This window comes from Armigeres subalbatus, chromosome 2, assembly GCF_024139115.2.
Source record: "Armigeres subalbatus isolate Guangzhou_Male chromosome 2, GZ_Asu_2, whole genome shotgun sequence".
In the NCBI taxonomy this organism is placed as follows: Eukaryota; Metazoa; Arthropoda; class Insecta; order Diptera; family Culicidae; genus Armigeres; species Armigeres subalbatus.
The window spans coordinates 345,967,504-345,993,478 of record NC_085140.1 but is presented as its reverse complement, the minus strand read 5'-3'; the positions used below and the strand labels follow the sequence as shown (position 1 = coordinate 345,993,478).

The 25,975-nt window shown below is 39.9% G+C and overlaps 1 protein-coding gene across 4 annotated transcripts in view; it reads right to left on the bottom strand.

Moving 5' to 3' along the window:
* Positions 1-10,519: 10,519 nt before the first annotated feature.
* LOC134212895 (inositol-pentakisphosphate 2-kinase) overlaps positions 10,520-25,975 on the bottom strand; it is a 507,776-nt gene continuing 492,320 nt past the window's right edge. For 3 of the 4 annotated variants that reach the window (XM_062691192.1, XM_062691191.1, XM_062691193.1), the window contains 5 exons: positions 23,696-23,863; positions 23,519-23,630; positions 23,313-23,420; positions 22,972-23,228; positions 10,520-11,341 (listed from right to left, as the gene is read on the bottom strand). In XM_062691192.1, the coding sequence (XP_062547176.1) occupies positions 11,167-11,341; positions 22,972-23,228; positions 23,313-23,420; positions 23,519-23,630; positions 23,696-23,863 (820 nt within the window). In that variant the 3' untranslated portion in view covers positions 10,520-11,166. The remainder of the gene's footprint in view (positions 11,342-22,971; positions 23,229-23,312; positions 23,421-23,518; positions 23,631-23,695; positions 23,864-25,975) is intronic. The other variant, XM_062691194.1, reaches the window with a different exon arrangement.

Sequence of the window (25,975 nt, the reverse complement as noted above, 5' to 3'; positions counted from 1 at the left end):
CGGTACAACTTTGTTGTACGAGAAAGGTAAAAAATATTGCGTATTAGTGTTCTATTTTTTAACTTTTATTTATGCAGAATGAAATTTAATTGACTTTGTTTGCTCTGAGTGTAGGTTCATTGTCAGTCATTGTTTCGTCAATGTTTTTAGGCTGTGTCGACACTACAAACTCAATGTAAGTTGTATCATGTAAAAGTGGAAACTGCTAAAGAACTTAGTTTGTTACATTATTTTTTTTTGTCAAGGTTGCCTATAACTTTAAACTGTTCTAACAAGTAGCTTTATCGTTGATTAATTACTCTGATTATCTATTAAGTTCTTATCATGATCAGGTATAGGATTCACTTTTCGGTGGCAAACTAAAGCTTTATCACGCCTATTGCATATCCATTTATTAAAATTATCGAGAATGAAGCCGTCATAAGATTGTTCATATACCATCATTATAATGTGTGGTATTTTTTATTATTGCTCTTCGAAGTGAGGCATAACAAAATAAAACTGGCACCACGTTCCTAGTTTTGAAAAAAACTTCTACTCAGTGAATCCAGCAGTCGATTCCCTACGAATATCTTGAATACTTTGTTTTTCAATAAATGACTAGCTAGCTAAATGTAAGCGTGGCTACGACTCAGCGTCACAGGGAACGCATCAGAAAAGTATTGCCGAAAAGAAGAGAATTCACATCTTTATCACTGATGAAAAGGCCTCTGCCTGACTGCTCTACCATTCAAGGCTCCAAGACACGATGTCCGTTGGATCACATGCAAATGCCGTAAATTAGTGCGTCAATACCAGATATGTAACGCAGCACCAAACGAAAATAGTCAACATGTGATACCACCACGACAGGATATGTCTTTGGTTGCCATCTCAGTGCTAATGGCGTAAGCCGACCCACCGCGGCAAGGTAACATATCCGAGGGGAAGGTTTTAACATGGATATTGGACGTAAATTTTCTACTTTACCCGGATCCTTCCCTGGTTTAGGTATTGCGATAACTTTGATTTTATTCATGTTCGCAGTAACTTTTCCTTCTCTCCAAATTCGATTTAGATCCTGTATAATGTTGTTTTTAACATCCGCATTAAGATTTTTCAAAATTTCATAGCTGATACCATCAGGGCTTTTTCTTTTTATTCAGAATGCATGTCCATGTGTCGGCATCCAGAATATCGTAGTTCGTCGTTGTACTTAATCGTTGTGCATATTGGTCGTTGAAAGGGAAATTGGCATTCAGGAATCGAATTGCAGCTTCCTCCTCCTCGTGGACGATGGTTGCCTGGGCACGTTTCTTCTTTTCACCGGTTAGTCCGGATTTTTTTTCCACAGTTCCTTGCTGCTTGTGCTGGGATCTATTCCTTCGATATATTCCTGGAACTTTTGTTTGATCATTTCCTTTTTCTTCCTTGTGAATATAGCCTCTAGTTTTCTCATTTCCAGTAAGTCTTCGAGTCTACCACTGTGATTAAACTTGGCTCTTGCTTCATTTTTCTTTGACCACGCGTCTTCTATGTCGGCACTCCACCAGAATTTCGGTTCAAAACGATCCTTCTGCCTGGCTTTTTTGATAATTCCACTCATTGCTTTCTGTAGCTCGGTTAGTCCTACCACTTGTGTTGCGTCCAGATTACTTATTCCTTCTGCCAGTTTTTTCTTATTAATGAAGTATCTTTTTCCCTCGCTGTTTCCTGCCCATTGCTCACCTGAGAGGACAATGTGAACCACCAGATGTCTGCTGCCTATTCCATACTGGAGAATTTCCATGTTCGTTTCTTGAAATAACGCTGGGGATACCAGTACTAGATCAATCGTAGACGGTCTTTTATTCAGTTCTGCTGGGATGAAGGTTAGTTGCTTTCTGTTCACCAGTATGATGTCCTCTTCATTGATGAAATCAAAGAGAACCCCTCCTCTTGCGTCCGCATGATGTTGGTCCCACAATCGGTGATGGGAGTTGAAGTCTCCTCCGATCAACACGTTTCTACAAGTTTTCTCACCAGAGTTGACAGAAATTGTTTAAGTTCAACTGCCGGCGTACTTGGTGTCACATATATAGATATTACTGCTAGTTTCATTCTAGGCATGTACCTCCATGTACACATTGTATGTTATCCGTAGCATCTACTTCTATAATCCTGCTGTGTATTGATTCGTGTATCGTTACCATTGCTCCTCCGTACCCATCAAACCTTGAACAATAGTAGTTATTGTAATGTGGAATTTTGTATTTGCTATTTTCAAATTCTTTTTTTTTTTTTTTTTTTAACTAATTTTATTTGCTAATTATCTAATACATGCATTCATCTCTTAGACTAGGTGTTCCGTGTTTTCTTAACACTATCATCCTTATTTGCTATGTTACGCTTTTAGTTATTATTAATACATTTCAATTGCCTCTAGCAGTTAGAATTTTTCCTCTGGTTGAATTGAACCATGTAGGAATTCACAATGTTTTCTACTTAAACTAAACTTAACCTATTTTATACTAAGGGTACAGTGAGTTAATCGTTGCAATAGAAGATTGCAACGATTTTTGTCTAAAATTGAAATTATTTTGTTGGACATTTGTTGCAATGTCTCAATATTAGAAATTCTATGAAGTTCATTGGTACTATACCACGGAGGCAACTTCAGAATCATTTTCAAAATTTTATTTTGAATCCTCTGGAGTGCCTTCTTTCTGGTAATATTGGTAGCAACTAGCCCATATTGGCACAGCATACAACATGGCAGGTCTAAAATTTGTTTGTAAATCAAAAGTTTGTTCTTAAGACAAAGTTTTGATTTTCTGTTTATAAGTGGATATAGGCACTTAATATATTTGTTACATTTGGCTTGAAGGCCTTCAATGTGATTTTTTTAAAAGTTAATTTTGATCTAGCAGAAGTCCTAAATATTTAGCTTCATGCTAGACCAATTAATTGGGACCCCATTCATAGTGACAATATGTCTGCTAGAAGGTTTCAAATAAGAAGCTCTCGGCTTATGTGGGAAAATTATAAGCTGAGTTTTGGAAGCATTCGGGAAATTTACTATTTTTGCAAGTAAGTGGAGAAAATATCCAAACTTTTTGCAATCTACTACAATGACACGAAGGCTTCGCCCTTTGGCTGAGAGACCTGTGTCATCTGCAAACAAAGATTTTTGACACCCTGGTGGTAAATCAGGTAAGTCAGAAGTAAAATGTTATACAATATGGGCCCCAGTATGCTGCCTTGGGGACACTAGTCTTACAGGTAATCTATCAGATTTAGTATTCTGATAGTTTACCTGCAGTGAGCGATCTGATAAATAATTTTGGATCAGTTTAATGATGTACAGAGGAAAATTAAAATTCATCAATTTTACAATCAAACCTTCATGCCAAAACACTGTCAAATGCTTTCTCTATATCAAGAAGAGCAACTCCAGTCGAATATCCTTCAGATTTGTTGAGCCGAATTAAGTTCGTAACTCTTAGTAACTGATGAGTGGTTGAATGCCCATGGCGAAAACCAAATTGCTCATCAGCAAAAATAGAATTGTCATTAATATGAACCATCATTCTATTTAAAATAATCTTTTTCAAACAGTTTGCTTATTGAAGAAAGCAAACTGATTAAGGATAACTAGAAGCCTCAGCTGGATTTTTGTCCTGCTTCAAAATTGGAACAACTTAGGCGTTTTTCCATTTATCTGGAAAGTATGCCAATTGAAAAACATTTGTTAAATAAATTACCCAAAAAGGATAAAGAGCTCACAGGAAGAACGTTGATAAGTATGTAGAAAATACCATCATCACCCGGGGCTTTCATATTTTTAAATTTTCTAGTAATAGATCTCACTTCATCCAAATTAGTTCCCAACGAAGGGTCAAAAACATTATCTTGATTGAGAATGTCTTCGAAGCTCCGTGTAACCTGATCCTCAATTGGACTAGTGAGACCTAGACTAAAATTATGGGCACTCTCGAACTGCTGAGCAAGTTTTTGAGCCTTTTCGCTATTTGCTAATAAAATTTTATTTTCCTTTTTATGCGCTGGAATTGGCCTTTGAGTTTTTTTTAAGAATTTTCGTTAATTTCCAAAAGGGTTTCGAACTGGGATCTAACTTCGAGACATTATTCTCAAAGTTGGCATTTCTCAGAATAACGAAACGTTTATCATTTTACAAATCTCGCCAAATAACTTTCAACGCGGGATCGCGAGTTCTTTGGTATTGCCTTCTTCTCACATTTTTAAGACGGATCAGTAGCTGAAGATCGTCGTCAATAATAATGGAGTTGAATTTAACTTCACATTTCGGAATTGCAATGCCTCTGGCTTCGACAATAAAATTTGTCAAAGATACGAGAGCATTATCAATATCACTTTTGGTATCGAGAGGAATATCAACATCAAAATTCCTATCGATATACGTTTTGAGAGAATCCCAATCAGCTCTATGATATTAGAAGTAGAGCTGATTGGATTATGATTGGCTTCTTGTGAGATTTCAAATGTCACAGGAATGTGATCACAGTCAAAGTCAGCAAGAGTTACCAATTGGCCACACAGCTGACTTGAATCCGTTAAAACTAAATCAATTGTAGAAGGATTTCGACTGGAAGAAAACAAGTTGGTCCATTGGGATATTGAATAGTATAATATCCCGCAGAACAATCTTCAAATAAAATTTTACCATTGGAATTGCTTTGAGCATTATTCCATGAACGGTGTTTGGCATTGAAGTCACCAATTACGAAGAATTTTGATTTGTTGCGAGTCAGAATTTGAAGATCAGCTTTCAACAAATTCTTTTGCTGCCCATTGCATTGAAAAGGCAAGTAGGCTGCAATGAAGGAAAATTGTCCAAAATTTGTTTCAACAGAAACTCCCAAGGTTTCAAAAACTTTGGTTTCAAACGAAGAAAATAATTTATGTTTGATACGTCTATTAATGACAATGGCGACCCCACCATAGGCGCTGTCAAGACGATCATTTCTGTAGATAAAATAGTTTGGATCTCTTTTAATGGAGAGTCCTGGTTTTAAATACGTTTCAGTTATAATACCAATATGCACATTATGAACTGAAAGGAAGTTGAATAATTCATTTTCCTTACCCTTTAGAGAGTGAGCATTCCAATTTAGAACTTTCACACAATTATTTGGATCCATTGAAACGGGTTCCGATAACAATTTTTGTGTGTACTTTATACCAACCTGAACAGCTTCAGGAACGGTATTTGCTTTTGAACATTGCATCAATCATGTGATGCAATTGTTCAGTTAAAAAAAAAAATCAAAATCGGAAGCAGTCATGCTACCTGAATCGGCAACATGACCATTATTTTCCGTTGGGACATAGGTATAAACCTCATTTTGAGAAGAGAAATTTTGTCTACCAGCAGCGATGTTTGCATACGTAGGTACATTCGAAAATTGGAATTTACTGAAGTGCTTGCTACCCGTTGACGAGCGGCAAAATTTGTTTGTGAATTGTGGTGGGTATGAATTGCTCGACCGGTAACCGGTTTCGAAATTTGAGCGTTTGAAAAATTTCTACCCGTCGAATCTGGGATCCGATTGGAATTTCCCGTCATCAATTTTGCACGGGAATTCAAAACTTTTTTGCGTGAACGGCATTCCCAGAAATTGGATTTATGATTGCCCCCACAGTTTGCGCACTTAAATTTATTGGAATCTTCTCTCACAGGACATGCGTCCTTGGCGTGAGAGGTTCCACCACAAATCATGCATTTAGCATCCATGTGACAATGTTTGGTTCCATGACCCCACTTTTGGCACTTACGGCACTGGGTAGGGTTTTGGAAATTTCCCCAGGCCTGCGGAAATGTTCCCATGTAACACGGACATGAGACATAATACAGGCCTTTTCCAACTTTTCATATTATTTAGTTCACTTTTGTTAAAATGAACTAAATAAAATTCTTGAGAAATGCCCCTCTGGGAAGTACCAGAGTGGATTTCTTTTTTCATCTTAATTACTTGGACTGGTGAAAATCCAAGTAATTGAGAAATTTCAATTTTAATCTCATCCAGTGGTTTGTCATCACTGGGGAGACCTTTCAAGACGACTTTGAACAATCGCTCAGTTTTGTCGTCGTATGTGAAGAATTTATGGCGCTTCTCAGTTAAATAGTGAAGAAGACGTTTGCGATCGTCAAAGGATCCCGGCAAAACACGGCAGTCACCCTTCCTAGCAATCTGAAATGAAACCCTTATCCCCTGAAGGTTACTCAAAATCTCATTCCGGAAGCCAGAAAACTCGGCAACAGATACCACAATTGGCGGAATCCTTTGCTTTTTCGCATGAATCGAATCACCTGGGCTAGAGGTAGATTCGATTTGCTCAATTTCATCATTAATCAAATCGAACTGATTACTCAGTTCGATTGGAGAAGAATTATTTCCGATATTAGAGTTAGAAGGAATATCTGAATTCTCCAGCTTCCTTCTATTTTTTCCGCGCTTGGGCAGGACGGTCTTGAAACCTTGTTTCTTTGAAGGAAGTGGAGAATTCAGAGACTCCCCCTTCCTCTTGTTTTTGTTAATACTCATTGCTGAGCGTGGAGACGTGACCTTCCAAGAGGTTTTGCCCAGAACGGTGTCCCTGCAGGATTACCACCGCTTGTCGGAATTTTACTTCCGCAAACGGGTCCAACGTAAAACGAAGGCACGGGTCCTTGCAAAGATCGTAACGGGATCAGTGGGTACAAATAGCGCTAAGAAGCACCGTTGAAATTAAAATAGCTTCGGGTAGTATTAAAACTTCCTTCCGCAAAGAGAGAAAGAACCGCACAGCACGAAAGCACGATGCGGTCTGATTTTTTCGAATTCTTGTTTCGTCCAACATTCTGCTAACAATCCTATCATGTATTTTTCTCTGTTCATTACTCGTGCTAACTCTGTTTTGTTTTTCTCAATACTCTGTATGTTGCATTGTAGTAGTTTACATGACATTTTGTAGCTAGTTCGCTTTATTATAATCGACTCTCTCCCTGATTATGCTCCCTACCGACTGGCTTACCTGTGCTTGTTCCGGGCGGTGTCTGCAATTGTCGTTCACGTCATCTTCTGCGGCGTCCACAAACATTTCTGCGTTGTGTTGTCTTGCTCCGTTTGACTTCTGTGCCGCATTTTGTATTTGGCTCAGTTTCCACTGGAATTTTTCGAACTCGTCCGTCCTGTATCGATTAAAGAGTGCCACTCCGTCCTTCGATGGTTCGTCTTCCGTCTTTCTTTTTTTGTCACAGAACACCTCGATGTTATTGCCAATGATCTTGCTTGCTTCCTCGGAGGTTCGTTTCGGCGTGTGTTTTCGTGTTCGATCAGCTGGTTTTGATTTGTCCGTGCTTGTTGTGTTGCTTCCACATCTTGCGCTATGTGATACCGTCGCATACGAGTTGACAAGCTTTGGAAAATCCTAAAAATTTTCCAACAGACTAAAGCTGTTTTTGGTGTAGATGGGATATTGTTCTACCGTTGTTAGATTGGTCTTCGCTAGGATGATTTTGATGTTGTTTTGACGTTCACGTTCGGGGCAGTTGCTATCTCCAAACTTGTGGCCATCTTGTCGACAGTGTAGGCATCTCGCTGGCATGTTGCATTGCTGATATCTTTGTTCGTCATGATTCTTTCCACACGTCTCACATCTCTGCTTTGATCGGCAGTTGTTGGTGCGATGGTTGTATCGCAGGCAATTCTGACACTGCCTTACTGATGAACGGCCTTACTTGGTTTGTACAGCAGTACATACGAATTTATGTGGGCAGTTCGTTGGTGCGGAATGTAAAGCGAATCCCAGCCGTTGGAATCTTTCGCTCGTTTTCGTATCTGTGCAGCCGTGCTACACCCATAACTGGCACTTTGCAGGTTATGTTGTCGAGTATTTCTTCTGTTGTCATTTCAACCGGGACGCCAGTGACCACTCCCGAGACTGTCAGGAAATGTTTGGGATGTATGCCTTGAAGTTCTGCGCTAGAAGAGATTTGTCTGCCTGGATTTTGCATAGCTGTTTGCAGATTCTTCACTAGTACCAGCACCTTGTTTTTTCCCATCGGTTTGAGGTTAAGTACGTTCGCCTTGTACTCCTTGGTTTTCACAAGCGCTTTGCCTAAAGCGAGTTTGTTGATGTGTGTGTCCTCTCTCGTCTCGTTCAGCTGAACGACCACGCGATATGGTCCTGTGTCCGTTTCTTCGTATTCGTAAGTCAGCCATTTTCTTTCGTCTCCTCTTTTCGATTTTCCGCCACCCGGATCCGGGTTCTCCGGCTCCGCCATTTCTCCAATCTTCCTACTTTCCTCTTGATTTTTTTTTCACTCTACTGATTATAAATGTTTAGCCACCGAGCAAAGAGTAAAATTTTCACGACCTTCGCTATCAGAAGTTAAGAATTTTTTTTTTCTCAAAAACACGTGTATCTTCGTCGGCGTACTTCGACTGAATGGAATTCGATAGTTGCAACAGTTTTGCAGTTATCAGACCGCTAAACTTCAAACTGATGTCAAACTCAATGACAGCTGCATTGCGCTGCACATTTAGATGCACTTTTATTGCATCTGACGTCGATTGACAACCGTTTGACGTCTAGAATGCGTTGCAGTTATCGAACGGCTACTGTATAGGCGTTTTTTCTTAAATATGTTTACGGTTTTTTACGTTGGTTTTGGGGTTCTCACCAGGTTATTTTACGCGGATTATGAGCTAGTCGCTGTGGATAATTATTTTATTTCCGATTAAAAAATTAAAAAACTTAAAATTGACTGAATCAAATGGTTTTATTATTGCCAAAATCAAACGGGGTCTGTATTACGTAAGTCAAAAGAATCCCACGAACAACCCACAAATTATATCTGAACTAAATCGCACGAAGTCCAATAGCGGAAACGCTATTATGAAACCATGAATAGATCACTAGCCAAGATACCCGAGCTTAGGACTGATCAAACGTATCAAACATCACGAAAATAAAGTTAAAACCCAGATTTATCCATCAAGCAGTGATGGAATCTTTCTCGGGTATCGCGAAATGTAATGAGAAAAAAACATGAGAGAGATAGGAATAGCATGTTAGCGAAATAGATTCCTTTATATTCATCAATTCACATTCATTTGTATTTATTTTAATCCATTGCATGAACATTCAAAAATATTGAAGAAAAACGCTGTGATTTTGTAATAACTCCGGTACGCAATAGTTGATCTGACTAATTTTAAACGCCAACGGGATTCCCGGTCAGATGCAACTTGCGGCGAACCAATCGGTTAAGGATATGTGCCTGAGTTTTTGTGCGCTCATACATACATACTCGATTTATTAAAAAAAAACGTCGTTTTTTCATGACATTTTTTCTATATTTTTATGTAGAATGATGGCAATGAATGTATAAAAATGTAACTAATTAGAACTATCTGCCTATTTAGACAATTATTATGTGTTTTTAATTATCCTCCACAATGCACGAGAAAATCATTATCAATGCTAGATGGTTCAATCTGAGTTTTCAGTACCGCATGGCTATCAAAATAAATACCTTACTTACTGCTTTTCTTCAACTCTGTCTGGACGGCTTTCAATCAGCAGAAGCCCACAAACGAACTACAAAATGCACGCAAATGAGAAAATTACCAAATCTATATAGGGGAACTACTCCTGGAATTCATCTCATGGCTCCGATATTCATCCGATCAAAAACATAGCAATGGAAAGCAATTTGATTTGTTTCTCATTTTTGTGATTTTTTCAGCAGTGAGCACGCATGTTGACAAAAAGAAGCGTCTGTCTGAACCTTATAGACCCGGAAACTACTGAACCGATCGGCTATAAAATTTGTAAGTAGAGGTTTTTAGGGCCGGGAAGGTTCTTAAGATGGTTCGAGACCCTACCTCGATTTGGAAAGGAGGGCTCCCATACAAATGAAACACTAATTTCTTCATAGCTCGAGAATTAATCAAGCAAATGGCACCAAGGAGTAGGTTGTTCGAAAATCATTGGATTGATTTGTAGGATTGTTAGCATGATATCAACTAGCGCTAAAGTTATGGACCAAGGACAAATAAATGCTCAAGTGCGAACCACTTCCCCTATTATACCGCTTGCACTGTAGCTCGATATGTGTGAAACTTTTTCAACGAACTGTTCAACAAAAAGAGGAAACATACAGTCCTACAACAAGTTTGCCATACAGGTACACTGTCCATGATCGCATATTTGTAACATTTGCATTTTGGTTGATTTTGTAAAACGTTTGTCGATCCTCACCACATACTCCATCATTTCCAGCTTACCACAAATAAGCAAGATAGTAAAGCCTCTTTTAATGTTGTGGGATTAGATGCAGTAAATTAAGCTTTCTGAACGATTCACAGGCCTTGTAAAAGGGACAAAAATGCAAGTGTTACAAATATGCGATCATGGGCAGTACATACCCCATTAACTAAACTCTGAATAACTGATTGGAACTATCTCTGAGTCACTATACATACAAAAATCTTCTAGCCTTCGTGGATTTCACAATAATTTAATAAAGCAATTTGTGTTAATATGAGCGTTTCAATAAATAAGTTGAAAAAGAATTATCTCTACAAGTATAAAAATTGCATTAATTATCTACTACTATGAGCGATTTTGTGTACATAATTAATACCACAAATTTACAATTGCCTAACAGAAGAATACTTATTATTGCTCGACATTTGTATTAATTCTACTAAAACCGTGATGCTTACGTATGGAAGTGGAAGCTGAGACATAATTACGCGAATAAATAGAATTTGATCGAAAATTGGCTACTTTACAAAACACTCACGCAAAAGAATCACATTAGTATGGGTATCCTTACATCGAAAAGACAACAACTGTGGTATTATTACGCTATTTTGTTTGGTCGAAAATCTCAACAATAGACCAATGCAAGATCTTGACCTTACCTCACTTATTTCAAAGTTTACAGAGCTTGTTTTTAGGGTGTTAGAATTAAAATCAATGAGACGGAAATACAAATTTATTTTTTCCGTTCAAAATCATTTTGATTTCCTACCATAAATCAATCACCATTATTCTTTATAAACCTCATAGAAGTTTTATGCGGAAGCTGTTCCAGAGACGAAGTCCCTGTAAACAAGCTCTGTGAACTGGTAAACTACGTCATCATGCAGTATGTACTCTATAAAAAAAAGTCTAACGTTTCAGCTTGGTCATAAACTCGCGATAATGTGCAACAGATTCGTGCAGCTGGCGGAGGTATTTGTTGTAGTGTTTGAGCGACTTGGGGTCCAGATCGGTGATGGTGACGTTTACCAGGAATTTCATTTTCTCCAGCGTGACTATGTGTGCCTTGGCCGCCGACGACAATCTGAAATAGGAAACACAAATATCGTTATTAGTGAAAGTTTTAAATTATATGACGAAATTGGCAGATTGTTTTATATTGTTGTTGGGGTTCTCTGAGAGCTGAACGGCTTCAATTTGGTAGGCGATGTTGCTCTACAAGCACAGGGGCGCTCTGAAATGCAGACTTAGCTGAATGGGGGCAGCAGGGACTTTGTCCAAGGGCTTGACGATCCCTCCCCAGGCCATCTGCGAGTTGTGGCGCCTGCCTAGGATGTGGTGGGGTTTGACAGTGGGCCCTGTTAAACCTCTAAAAAAGCTGCATGTATCCGCAAGTAGGCTCCGCCAAAGCGACCGTGTGCCGCTCAAAGCGCACAAGCCCAAGTCCTGGTGTTAGGTGGGACGCTAAACAGCCCTGACACGACGGCCCTCCGGCGAGACAGGAGGTTTGCGCAGGCCCAATAAGCCGCCTGGAAAACCAATAATTACGAACAATATAAGAGATAATGCGACTCGATATAATCGGCAAAGACCTAGGCGACGAATAAAGGATCACGATTGGAAGCTTGGAACATGGAACTGCAAGTCGCTAGGTTTCGCAGGTTGCGACAGGATGATCTACGATGAATTACATCCCCGCAACTTCGACGTCGTGGCGCTGCAGGAGATTTGCTGGACAGGACAGAAAGTGTGGAAAAGCGGGCATCGGGCGGCTACCTTCTACCAAAGCTGTGGCACCACCAACGAGCTGGGAACCGGCTTCATAGTGCTGGGAAAGATGCGCCAACGCGTGATTGGGTGGCAGCCAATCAACGCAAGGATGTGCAAGCTGAGGATTAAAGGCCGTTTCTTCAACTATAGCATCATCAACGTGCACTGCCCACACGAAGGGAGACCCGACGACGAGAAAGAAGCGTTCTACGCACAGCTGGAGCAGACATACGATGGATGCCCACTGCGGGACGTCAAAATCGTCATCGGTGACATGAACGCGCAGGTAGGAAGGGAGGAAATGTATAGACCGGTTATCGGACCGGATAGTCTGCACACCGTATCGAATGACAACGGCCAACGATGCATAAACTTCGCAGCCTCCCGCGGAATGGTAGTCCGAAGCACCTTCTTTCCCCGCAAAAATATCCACAAGGCCACATGGAGATCACCTAACCAAGAAACGGAAAACCAAATCGACCACGTTCTAATCGACGGTAAATTCTTCTCCGACATCACAAACGTCCGCACTTACCGCAGTGCGAATATTGAATCCGACCACTACCTCGTTGCAGTTTGCCTGCGCTCAAAACTCTCGACGGTGTACAACACGCGTCGAAGTCGGACGCCGCGGCTTAATATTGGGCGGCTACAAGACGGTAGGCTAGCCCAAGAATACGCGCAGCAGCTGGAAGTGGCACTCCCAACGGAAGAGCAGCTAGGCGCAGCGTCTCTTGAAGATGGCTGGAGAGATATTCGATCCGCCATTGGTAGCACCGCAACCGCTGCACTTGGCACGGTGCTCCCGGATCAGAGAAACGACTGGTATGACGGCGAATGTGAGCAGTTAGTAGAAGAGAAGAATGCAGCATGGGCGAGATTGCTGCAACACCGCACGAGGGCGAACGAGGCACGATATAAACAGGCGCGGAACAGACAAAACTCGATTTTCCGGAGGAAAAAGCGTCAGCAGGAAGATCGAGACCGTGAAGAAACGGAGCAACTGTACCGCACTAATAACACACGAAAGTTCTATGAGAAGTTGAACCGTTCACGTAAGGGCCACGTGCCACAGCCTGATATGTGCAAGGACATAAACGGGAACCTTCTTACGAACGAGCGTGAGGTGATCCAAAGGTGGCAGCAGCACTACGAAGAGCACCTGAATGGCGATGTGGCAGACGAAGATGGCGGTATGGTGATGGACCTAGGGACATAATTCTCCGGACCCGGATCTCCAGGAAATCCAGGAGTAGATTGGCCGGCTGAAGAACAACAAAGCCCCTGGGGTTGACCAACTACCAGGAGAGCTGTTTAAACACGGTGGTGAGGCACTGGCTAGAGCGCTGCACTGGGTGATTACCAAGGTTTGGGAGGATGAGGTTCTGCCGCAGGAGTGGATGGAAGGTGTCGTGTGTCCCATCTACAAAAAGGGCGATAAGCTGGATTGTAGCAACTACCGTGCAATCACATTGCTGAACGCCGCCTAATAGGTACTCTCCCAAATTTTATGCCGTCGACTAGCACCAATTGCAAGGGAGTTCGTGGGGCAGTACCAGGCGGGTTTTATGGGCGAACGCTCCACCACAGACCAGGTGTTCGCCATTCGCCAAGTACTGCAGAAATGTCGCGAATACAACGTGCCCACGCATCATCTATTTATCGACATCAAAGCCGCATATGATTCAATCGATCGGGACCAGCTATGGCAGCTGATGCACGAAAATGGATTTCCGGATAAACTGACACGGTTGATCAAAGCGACGATGGATCGGGTGATGTGCGTAGTTATAGTTTCAGAGACATTCTCGAGTCCCTTTTAAACCCGCAGAGGGTTACGGCAAGGTGATGGTCTTTCGTGTCTGCTATTCAACATCGCTTTGGAAGGGGTAATACGAAGAGCGGGGATTAACACGAGTGGCACAATTTTCAATAAGTCCGTCCAGCTATTTGGCTTCGCCGACGACATAGATATTATGGCATCGTAACTTTGAGAAGATGGAGGAAGCCTACATCAGACTGAAGAGGGAAGCCAAGCGGATCGGACTAGTCATCAACACGTCGAAGACGAAGTACATGATAGGAAGAGGTTCTAGAGAAGACAATGTGAGCCACCCACCGCGAATTGGCATCGGTGGTGACGAAATCGAGGTGGTAAAAGAATTTGTGTACTTGGGCTCACTGGTGACTGCCGAAAATGATACCAGCAGAGAAATTCGAGGCGTATAGTGGCTGGAAATCGTGCATACTTTGACTCCGCAAGACGCTTCGATCGAATAGAGTTCGCCGCCGTACCAAACTGACAATCTACAAAACGCTCATTAGACCGGTAGTCCTCTACGGACACGAGACCTGGACGATGCTCGTGGAGGACCAACGCGCACTTGGAGTTTTCGAAAGGAAAGTGCTGCGTACCATCTATGGTGGGGTGCAGATGGCGGACGGTACGTGGAGGAGGCGAATGAACCACGAGTTGCATCAGCTGTTGAGAGAACCATCCATCGTTCACACCGCGAAAATCGGACGACTGCGGTGGGCCGGGCACGTAGCCAGAATGTCGGACAATAACCCGGTGAAAATGGTTCTCGACAACGATCCGACGGGCACAAGAAGGCGAGGTGCGCAGCGGGCAAGGTGGATCGATCAGGTGGAAGATGACTTGCGGACCCTCCGTAGACTGCGTGGCTGGCGACGTGTTGCCATGGACCGAGCCGAATGGAGAAGACTCTTATATACTGCACAGGCCACTTCGGCCTTAGTCTGAATAAATAAATAAATAATAAGCTGAATGACCTGGCCGAACGGTCCTCTACGGCGGGTATGACCATTAGAGTGGGGCGCAGTTGTATGGGAAAACTAAAACTTCGTCCGATCAAGTGAGATCAAGGTTTTTCTGAATCGTTTTTGGACCCCAATCAACTGTGCAAAATATGGGCTCGATTGGTTGCGACCTCGCATGCCGCATCGCGTTTTAAGTTTACATGAAGATTAGTATGGGAAAACGTTCTGTTTTACAGTTTTGCTCTTAGCGGCTTCAATTTATCATCAATCACGTGACTCAATACGTTAGCATATAGCCTGGAAGATGCCGAAAGATTTTGCCGAAGAAGGTACGCAGCTGGAAGGTCTACAAAAAATGTTATTATGTTTCGAAAACTGATTGTTTAAATCATATGCAAGAAATCAATGTTTCTGCCAGCACTACCTACCAGCACTGCAACCTGTAATTGTCAGAGGTCAAAACCCATCTTCCTTCTAGTCGGAATTTTTACTTTGTGAAATCATTCCGAATATCTCCCATTAGCTCCAAAGTCCTATAAAATCAATAATTTTGAAGTAACACTCAGTTAAATTATTACTCCACGTAGTTCGGCAGTGCTGGCAGAATAAATGATTTTTTGCATATTGCAATCTTCGAAGCGTTATAACTTTCGTGGACGTTCAGCAACGTGCCTTCTTCAGCAAAGTTTTTCGGCATCCTTTAGGTTATACTTTAACGTAATGTGCCACTTGGTTTACGATCAACTGACATTTCTAGAAGTAAAATGCAAAAATATACGTTCTCCCATACTAATTTCCATACAAACTTCAAACGCGATGCGGAAAGCGAGGAAGCAACCAATCGGTCCCAAATTCTACACAGTTGTTCAGGACCCAGAATGGCTTCGAAAAACCATTGATTTGAAAAAATGACCATGACGCCCCACTCTAATGACCATCAACGTCAACAAGACCAAATAGTTGAATGTCGAAACGAACAGCCCCTTCAACTTTATGATAACCGGGCAAGGCAAACAGTGAAGAAGGTCGTAAACCTCTAATACATATATTGGCAGCAAGTTAGCGTTGGATGGCGGAACCAAGATTGAGATACGAGCACGGATCAAGAAGGCTAGGACTGCCTTTGCAAGGTTAGAAGACATCGTGATCCAAGCAGTTTATTCAACGCACCAAATTTTGCATATTCAACTCTAACGTTTAATTTGTGTTGTTATACGCCAGTAAGACTTGGTGTGTTGTCTGCGTTTTAGGGCCTTTCTTAGCCGTGCGGTAAGACGCGCGACTACAAAGCAAGACCATGCTGAGGGTGGTTGGGTTCGATTCCCGGTGCTGGTCTAGGCAATTTTCGAACTGGAAATTGTCTCGACTTCCCTGGGCATAAAAGTATCATCGTGCAAAATATATGATATACGAATGCAAAAATGGTAACCTAGCTTAGAAACCTCGTAGTTAATAACTGTGGAAGTGCTTAATGAACACTAAGCTGCGAGGCGGCTCTGTCCCAGTGTAGGGATGTAATGCCAATAAGAAGAAGAAGAAGAAGAAGTTGTCTGCGTTTATAATTCGGGCCTGGTGACCTCACAACTGGATCTCGAATGCTGATCGCCATGGACGATGCGAATTCTGAGCGTCATCGACAGAAATTCTCGAAAGTAAACGGAGGTGGGACGGCAGCACATTACGAAAGAGCGGAGACGAGATCTGCAAGCAAACGCTGGACTAGAATGCGGCAAGACATCGCAGCAGAGGCAGACGCAGAAACACGAAGCCTCAACAAAGAATTAAAGGAAGTCGACAGGAATCTGGTATTGGCCCAGGTCAAGGCTAAAGCGAGCAGCCGCCTAGTAGATGCATTCTAAACCTACATTTGAAAAGGACGTAACAGCCAAAATTTATTCCTTCTGATTCTTCGTCTACATATATATCTCTATAAGTGGACGAAGAATCAGAAGCAATATATTTTGGCTGTTACGCCCTTTCAAATGTTGGTCTAGAAGTATTAGATGGCTAATGGCGCTTCAAATCTCGTGATCGACATTTTTTGTTCAAGACGGTAGTTTATATGGCAGTGGTCAATCACAGTAGCCCAATTTTCATACATTTTCATGTTGTTCACAAATGCTGTATGGGATAACAGCGCCTCTAGCATTCCAATACTTATGCTTCTACTAGCCGCCCAGGCTGGGAATCTTTTACGTTTAGGATAAGCCTCCTGGAATCCAAAACTAAATTCACTCGTGAAGCAACGCCTGTCACTTTTATTATTTCACGACTTCACGCATGCTGCGACGTAGCAAAGCTGGAATAATAAAAACAACAGTTTTCGCTTAACTTTTCAACCCATATGACCAATATTGAGTACTACAATCAAAAGTTTTCATATTGGTCTGTTGATTGCAATATTCAAATTATTTCATGAAAAAACAGCTGTTATCAACAGTTGTGCATTGCTTCCGTATTGAGTGGTGTGCCGTTGATAACGCGAGTACATTTAGTTTTGGATTCCGGGAGGCTTGTTCTTAACCCTATTTATCCCTAGTGGTACTCAGGGACCAAGTCACAGAGAAAATAATGAAAATTAACAGCGCGTAAAATTTGAGATGCAGAATTTTATTATTACTTTTTTATTAGACCAAGTACCCTTATTCCAATCAGCGCCTAATTCCGTTCACGCAAGATAAAATAATAAATAATGAAGAATTTTCGTCTAAAAATAACGGAAAAATATCCTTGTGTGCCTGAAATGAAATGAAAAGCAGCGTGGTTTTTAGCGACTAATAGTGAAAATTTGAACAAAATTTGTTCGTCGTCACAACGAGCCTCATTCTGACTGTTTTCATTAATCCTCTTGCTGAGAACGTCTGTCATAATATTTAAGCATTTTTAATTGGAAATTTGCCCTGCATTTCAAACACAGCAGCATAGTAAGATATAGCAGGCAGGGTAGAAATATTTCACAGTCAATGCAGTGAAAAACATGGATCTCAGTATAATCTGCAGTCGCCTTCTTCGCCGCCGTGGTGAGTGCGACTGGGTGCAGCCGAAAAATCATTTCCAACACCGACCTTTCAATTTCGCATTCAGCCACTCACAAGTCACTCTGACATGCTGCTCAGTTCGCTCCTTACCATATGACTGTGAGTGGCCCATTTAAACGCGTGGTGAATTTTTCAATTTGCTGGGTGAATGTGTACATTTTGCTGTGGTAGATTTCATCTTCGCGGCGCAGTGGGTGATGTGAGTTCTGTTGTTTACTTTTCTGCCTCTCCGGGAATGTGGAGGTTGATTTCAAAGCAGGAAGAAAATAAAAACATGATATAAAAAAAACATCACCTTCATCCAGTGCTGCCGAAAATTTACAACCCTGATAGCAGGTAACAGTATAATGTATTACCAAATTGTTGTTTGTATTTTACCAATATTAATATGTGAAAAATATCTTGACCGGAATAAGGGTACATCTACCAAATCTCCTTCCATCCTTGAACATTGTGAACCTAACCTGGAGTCATCGCGAGTACATTGGCTTCTACCCCTCTGTTAATAACTTCATAATAAAATGATGTTGATTGTACATATCACTTAAAGTGGTTTCTTAAAGTGTTATACACGCGACGACACGACACGCTTGAGCCTACCAAATAAACGAAATTAAAGAAAAGGGTGCATCTAAATTCTCTCGTTCCTTATTACGTTCTTTGGGTTTAGAGGATGGATAAAACGAAATTTTTTTTCGTGAGAATATAATCCATGAGCAAGGAAAGGTACATCGTTCATGAAGCCATATGAATGGTAAACTTTAGAAATTCTATCCCGCAAGCAGCCAGACCGAAAGGAATTCCGTTTACGACTCTACGCGAAAACGTTATGGGAACGTTTCAACTCAAGCCGGGAAAATATAGTTTTTTTCAGTTGATGGTGAATGACGAGTTATCAAGTGATTGCTGGCCAAAGTTAAGAAAGGGTTTTCAAAGAACACGAACAGTTTCAAACAGCCCAATCCATTTAATTGTGGCGTTCTTGTTTTTAAAGCTTTATTCGGAAATTACGAGTCCACTATAAAAACACTGCCGGTTTTGAGCTACAAATAAGATTATGTTTTACCGAAATCCGTGAATATACTTTGTAGAAGTTGGGTTCACCGGTGCTTTAACCCTGGTGACCCCTGAACAAATATTCAATTTGAACGAAACAGCGGTACGAAACGAACAATTCCAATCAAACAGAGACATTGTTTTAAAAGTTCCGGTAAAACTTAAAGGCCTAGCATCCAGGCTCTAGTCAAAATAACGTTAAGGATAAGGATGAGGTGGAAAACTCTGATAAGGAATCGTATCTGTCCTTTTCTGTGGTACCTAATGCTACTGGGCAGCTAGCATCAATGTTCATGTTGAATACATTTCGAATACAGCCAAAACAGCTTTGCTAAACTAAGGAAGCATCATTCATTGTATTTTGAATTTGGAAGAAAATAACATTTTAAGCCTTTTAACGGGTGAGAACTAGAAAACTGGTATGAAAAGAATAGGTTGGGAAAAAATCTACAAAGAAGTACAGTTTTATCTGAAGAGTTGTCCTTAGTCTTCAAATACATATAGACTAATAAATTTAGCGTATGGTCCGTGGTTCGCCGTGTGGCGATTAGTCTTGCTGATATGACGTGACCGATGCACTATGGGGCGGTTCCATACAAATAGGTGGCCGAACATAATTTCACGACATTTCTGCAATATTTTACACTTATTTCGAAGATTGGCGGCTAAACTATGTGAAATATATGCTTTGCAAGTCATTATTACTTCCAAGGTCTCCTAACTTCCTGGAGTATAGCCCTTTGATCTCCATTCTATACATCTCTTTCATCTATAAACGTAATGTACATTTTTCAGCAGTCTATTGTTGTGTATTTTATTATAATTCAGACCTATAGTATTTAAACTAGAAAATTGTGCATTGTTCTGAGTTGTACAGATGTTCTAAGCCGCCTAAGAACTTCATGGAATACAGGCTTTGCATCTACAAGCGTATTTGGATGTCTTTGATAGGGGAAAAGACGGCTTTGGCAGGTTTTGTTCTATTATTGTCAGGGGGGTTTTTGTCGACCGAATTTGATGAAATTTGGCCACAATATTCTCTGATATGCAAAGAATGTTTAGGCCAAATTTGAGCATAATCAATCATAAAAAAACCCCTGCCAATAATAGAACAAAACCTGCCAAAGCCGTCATTCCCTATATATTTTTTTTAAATGGCTTCAGACTCTTAATTCATTAAATTTACTTGTCATTAGACGTGTTTGTACAATTCCACCGAAGTATGAGTCAAGTACGAGACACCGAAGACGACCTTACTGTTGAGGTCGAAATACGTATCTGTAAAAGGTATAATAAAGTAGTGGAATTAAATGGAATTGTACAAACTAGTCTTATTTCAAGTAAATGCATTTCACTAAAAGCTTAAAATAATTTTCGTACCCTTAAATTAAGTAAAGGGAATACAATATAATGCTCCAAGAGAGCTACATGAACTCCATGTAATAAAGGTTTCAAGGTTTACAAGTATTCTGCAACAACATTTATTTATTTATTATGATCATGAACATCTCCAAAAATAATAATAAAATAATAATTATTTGCTCAAAGTTCGATTACAATATCTGCTAGAGCAATTTTTTATCTCTACTCGTATCTGTTGTACTGCAGGAACTTTCAGTCATCAAAAACATCTTCCGGATATTCCAGATTAGATTAGCTTTTAAGTCGGTTACTTAAGTAGAGTGAGCTTATCAAAGGATCTGACGAGTTCATAGCACGAATGAAAACGACACGTAAATTTTCCTCTCTCGATGCTTTCCTGGCATGATGAGTCCGACTTTTTTAAGTGCTAGTATTGGCATTCAGCTGCTTCTTCAGCAAACATTCCAAACGATGTTGGTGAATGAATTATTAAATCTCCAGCATGGGCAAGGACTTTATGCACCGTAGCAGAAATTCTATACCAATCATACAGCTTCAAATATAACTGGTAGATTGCTTTGTAATAACTATCTAACTTTTCAGAGTTGATTGTCGCTTGGCAGTTTGTCGCAATCAGAATGTAACAGAACCGGTGTACTAATTAGTTCTCCGTGATCTTGGTCCATATTGCCCCGAAGCTATCATAAAACCTTTTCTGTAGAAGCTGTTTTCCTTTCAGACACTCTTTCTTTAATTTCTATCATTCCTGCCACTTTTTTGAATATATTTGGTAAGATATGTGTAGAAGGCACTTGAAAAATCGCATCCATGCGAGTAATGGAGATATTCCATAAGTGTCCCTATCTCTGTCCCTATTTGAGGGTAAATATTCTAGGAGTTCGGAAACAGGATACATACTTTTTCAAACCCTCATAAGTCCATTGTTTTTCACATTTACCTACTTGATTACATGATAGATAATGAGCTGCCTCCTCTTGATGAGCCTACGCCTAATGCAGTATACGTTGCCAGTTGCATAAGCCATCGTGTACACAGCCTATCACGAAGCATACATCATCTTCCAAGTTATATACTTTCTATATTTAAGCTGCTTTTGATGCCCTTTTAGTACACGTATGATATAGGTATCCAGCCCATCGTAGTCTGCCGTATATTATAATAATACCCATATTTAGTGTTTCAAAATTATTGACTTTTTTTTCGAAAAAGTGTTCGGAATCGCAGATTTGCAGCCATAAGCAGCTGGATTTTGTTTTAATGCATGCTGAGAAGTCCAAAGAAAGTCGTAGTGGTAATCCCTAGGCGAAACAGTTTTTTGTATGAATCATTTGGTATGGCATAATTTTTTTTTTTCATCGAGCCCTTTTAGGATGTTTTGCTACCTATTTTTCCGCATGTTATCCGCTTTTCGAAAGTCCATGAAGATATTGAAAATTGAACAATGCAAAAGTTTTTCAAAACTTAAAAAGTTCTTGGTTCTGATGCACTCGGTAACCATATGGTTTAGAGTGCTGGGGTTTGATGCTCCGAAGCATTAGCTTTTAGTAGATAAACTTGAACTACGAATCGGTGAAAGTTTATTTTTGAGTGCGCTGTACGGTTCTGCCACATCGGTTTTCTGAATGCTGCTTCTGATCCTGCTTATGAGTTGCTCCGAGTCTTTGGCCTTACAATCACCTATGTATGCAATGGAGCTCGGTAGACCAAAAAATGCTATGACAGGTTTTGAAACATTTTCACGCTAAAATGTTCGACCGTGTACCTACTTTTTCCATGAACTGTGTTTGCTTGAAAAATTTATAATGCGCGCCGCAGTACTTCATGTTTCGACCGCATTTTGTAAGCAATGTTGGAGTGGATTCATTCACATAAAGTCATATTTCTGTGAAAGCATTATTATTCTGATAGAAAAGTATTGAAGTCATTCAAATTTTTTATTTGCCACCCGTTATTTGCTATAATAATGAACGAAAAGATGAATTCGTGAAGAAAAATGATGCCTGTTATGAACATCTCCAAGAAATCAAATGTTCGGGTGATTGGAATTGGTAACAAGAATGAACGGAATTAGAAACAATGCCATTTCTGATGATTTGAATAAGGACTACAGAATTGATCAATTTTGTTCCCACTATTGGAAACTAAGTCTATGAATGCATCCTAACATATTTTATTTACAATTGTATATTAAAAATGACACTATGTAGCGAAATTGCAGCTTCAAAATACTAAATACTAAATAAGGGCACAACACGGTAGTTAAAAAACAACGATAATCAAAAAAAGAATTGGACTTCGTTTTATTAGATCCAAATATTTTTTGAAATTTAAAACTGTAATGCTCACTCTTTGAAGGTTAAGGAAGGTAAATTATTCAACTTAGTATAAATTAGGTTAAGCTTAGTTGAAGTTGAAAACATTGTGACATTGTAATTCCTACATGGTTCAATTCAACGTGTCGAACGAAATAGATGAAATTTTTCCAACCTTAGCCCTCAGATGGATGCTATCTGATATTATTACGTCAGCATTCATAATTTCAATGATTGGATGCTTAGTTTCATTGCTGCCTACAATGATGTATTTAGTTCCTCTCTCCATTTAGGTATATGCATGATTTTTAGCGTACATTTCAATGGATTTTTCTATCAATGTAGATCAGCACTACGGACGGAGGCGTACATACCTTTTCTCTTCGCGTTCAGCCAATCGTCGGAATGTAATCATAATGGAACAATCCAGTGCGCTAGCTCCCAGCTGATATCGCTCCTGATCGTTCAGGTAGGAATCCTCGAGGCAAAGTGACCGAACCGGTAACCGCTGCTCGCAGCACTCGTCCAAGCAATCCAAATACTTTTCGTACAGCTCATCGATGTAGGAAAACGGATTACCGCCCGATGAGGTCTGTTGGTACAAGTCCGGCCGAATCGTGGGCAGAGTTGGCTAAAAAAAAAAGAAACGCATAAATACCCTCGAATAATGATACTCATTATTACCGTTTGTGTAGTCTAGCTCTCGATCCCGTACCTTTACCAACAGTTGCATATCCAGAATTTGTTTGAGAACACAATTCCTCGGTAGGAACTGATAATTGATTGATGTGCAGGTACGATGATGGATTAGATTCTTATCCTTCTGAAAATCAAAACACACAAAACGATTAACAATACCATCAACAACACGAAAAAGAGACGGGAAGGATCAAAATGGATCGCATTCCTTCGGTTTGCTACCTTTTTCCTATCCTTTCGTAGAGTAAGTAGTTTTCTCTCGGGATGTGTATCGAAACTAGAGAAGTCCTTCAACAAGGCTTCCTTTATCAGATTCATAAAAATTGTTTTTCTCCTGGGAAACGGAAAGATTTTATTACCATACACTCAAAAGAATGGAAACAGAAATCTAGAACATACTCTTCTTTGGTGCATCCATCGCGGGGAAAGATATCCTTCAGGATGCGGTTAAAGACGGACTTGTCCTGCTGCTCATCGTAGACAATGCGTCCGTTTTTACAGAGCTTTAAATTGTTCTGAGGAGACCCAATAAGACCTTTAATGGCGTTCAGCATGCGGATCGGTTTACTGAAAAGAAAAGAAAAATAAAACCTGTTATGTATTGGATGTACCACCAGCACTCAAACTCTGAAAATGTAGTGAAATAGAGCAAAATCCGATTGTCGATAAAGGAAAAACACGTGATACTTCTCTAATGGAATGGTTTCATAAGTGTCGAATTTTAAATATTCTATTTAGCGAAAAATTTCAAGTGAAATTGTAATATTTATATTTCCGATAATTTTGTGTACCGCCTTCAAACGACGTCAAATCAAATTACAGACATTGATGTAGCGTAAAATCTATGTACACAAATGAATTTTTTATAGGTAACAACAATTTACCTTATTGGGACACATAATCGAATATTAAAAAAAACAAAAACTCCTCAAAAACGGCAACAAGGCTTTTAAATATTCTAATATTGAATACAGTCAACAGTTTGAAAATATCGAAGTTGATTAAATAAATCATCTTTAGGATGATGCTACTTAAAAACATTAACTCGTCTTATGACAAGTGAAAACAATCCACCGAAAGGTCCATACATAATTTAATTTACCTACATTCATATCTGAGAAAATTGTTTTTTTTTGTGGAAAATAGGAGAACATCATTTACATCTTATTTTACAAGTCATAAATTTTCCAATGCTTTCTGATTTGTGTCATATATAGCGTAAATGTTTCTTGTGTTAAGTTTTTTTTCTTTCTTTTTTGTGTCTTTCTTAAAGAGACTTGCAGCACTAGGCTGACTCATCTCTGAGATGTGTTGTTAATGCATCAAGTCTAATTAGGGATCCTGCATTCCCTAAGTCTAGTCACATTCAACAATGAAAGAGAATAGATAAAATATTGTGTATCGTCGTCCAAAACCACTCATGTTTAAGCGAATTCAAACCGGGCGACTGTGAGAAATGGTTATTTGGTCACCTAGAGAATGTTTGAAGGCATAGTTAAGACATAAACAATGTGGAATCCCGGGATATTATGTCTGTCATATGCGAGCCAATTATTGATAATAGAATTTCCCGAAAATTCAATATTAACGCTCAAAAATAACTTGAACACCAACGTGAAATATGATCTCCTGCATACAAAATGTATGAAGTTTAATTTTAGCACACACGCACCTTATGCTCTCCAGAAGAATGTGACTAAAAATATGCGATCACTACCAAAACAAGAACTGCGACAAGCGAGCTTGCATCACACACGGCGTTCCATCCTAGCGCTGCCGGCCACCAAATTGAGCAGATTTATTTTTGACCTTTCTCCATTCGCAGCCGGGCCATCTTCGAGAATAATTTTAATTTATTTTAGGAACCACACCGACGTGGCTCAAGCCAGGTTCAGCAGTGAAAATCACGGTTATATCCAGGAAGCGACTTTTCGTAATGCATTTTATGGATTGTAAAAGTTCCACCAAGTCTTTTCCGCCGTAATGCGTCACAAGATGAAAAGTAAACCTTTTCACTTTCAAGATATCCTCTGTCATAAGTTGCTTTGGAGCACAACATGGGTTCTAATTCTAAGTATAGAGGAGTGTGACGCTAAGCTATGCCGTCGTAGCCGACAGTTTTGTCAGCGCTCCACTGTTCAAAATTTGTCACGCCGCTGATCTAAAATTTCTCACGACGATTCAAATATGCAGGAGTCCAAATAATTCCAAGTGAAATTTCGAACAATTTCCTGTACAAATTCTAAAAAAAAGCTGTTAGAATTCAGAAGAATACCCCATGGAAATTCTAAAGAATTTGCCGCGGAAATTTTGAAGAATCAATCATAAAACTTCCGAAGAATTTCCCTTATAATGTCCGAAAATTTTCTCAAATTTTTATAAATTTTTCTTCATAGGAAATTCAGAAGAATTTTCCAAGGAAAATCTTAACAACTTTCTTGGGAAACTCTTTAATTTTTTTTTCACATAAAATACGTCTAAGGGGAAAACGGAAATTCACTAATTCGAGACCGTCACGAAATCAGGAGATATTTCTAACGCTAATGTCGTCTTTGTCTTTCGATATATTTTACGAAATTTTCTTATCAATCGATTCGGAAACTCTCCAGCTATTTGCCAATTCCATCGATACTATTGATTATTAACGTTAAATTATTGAAAATGTTATTTCTTTCCAAC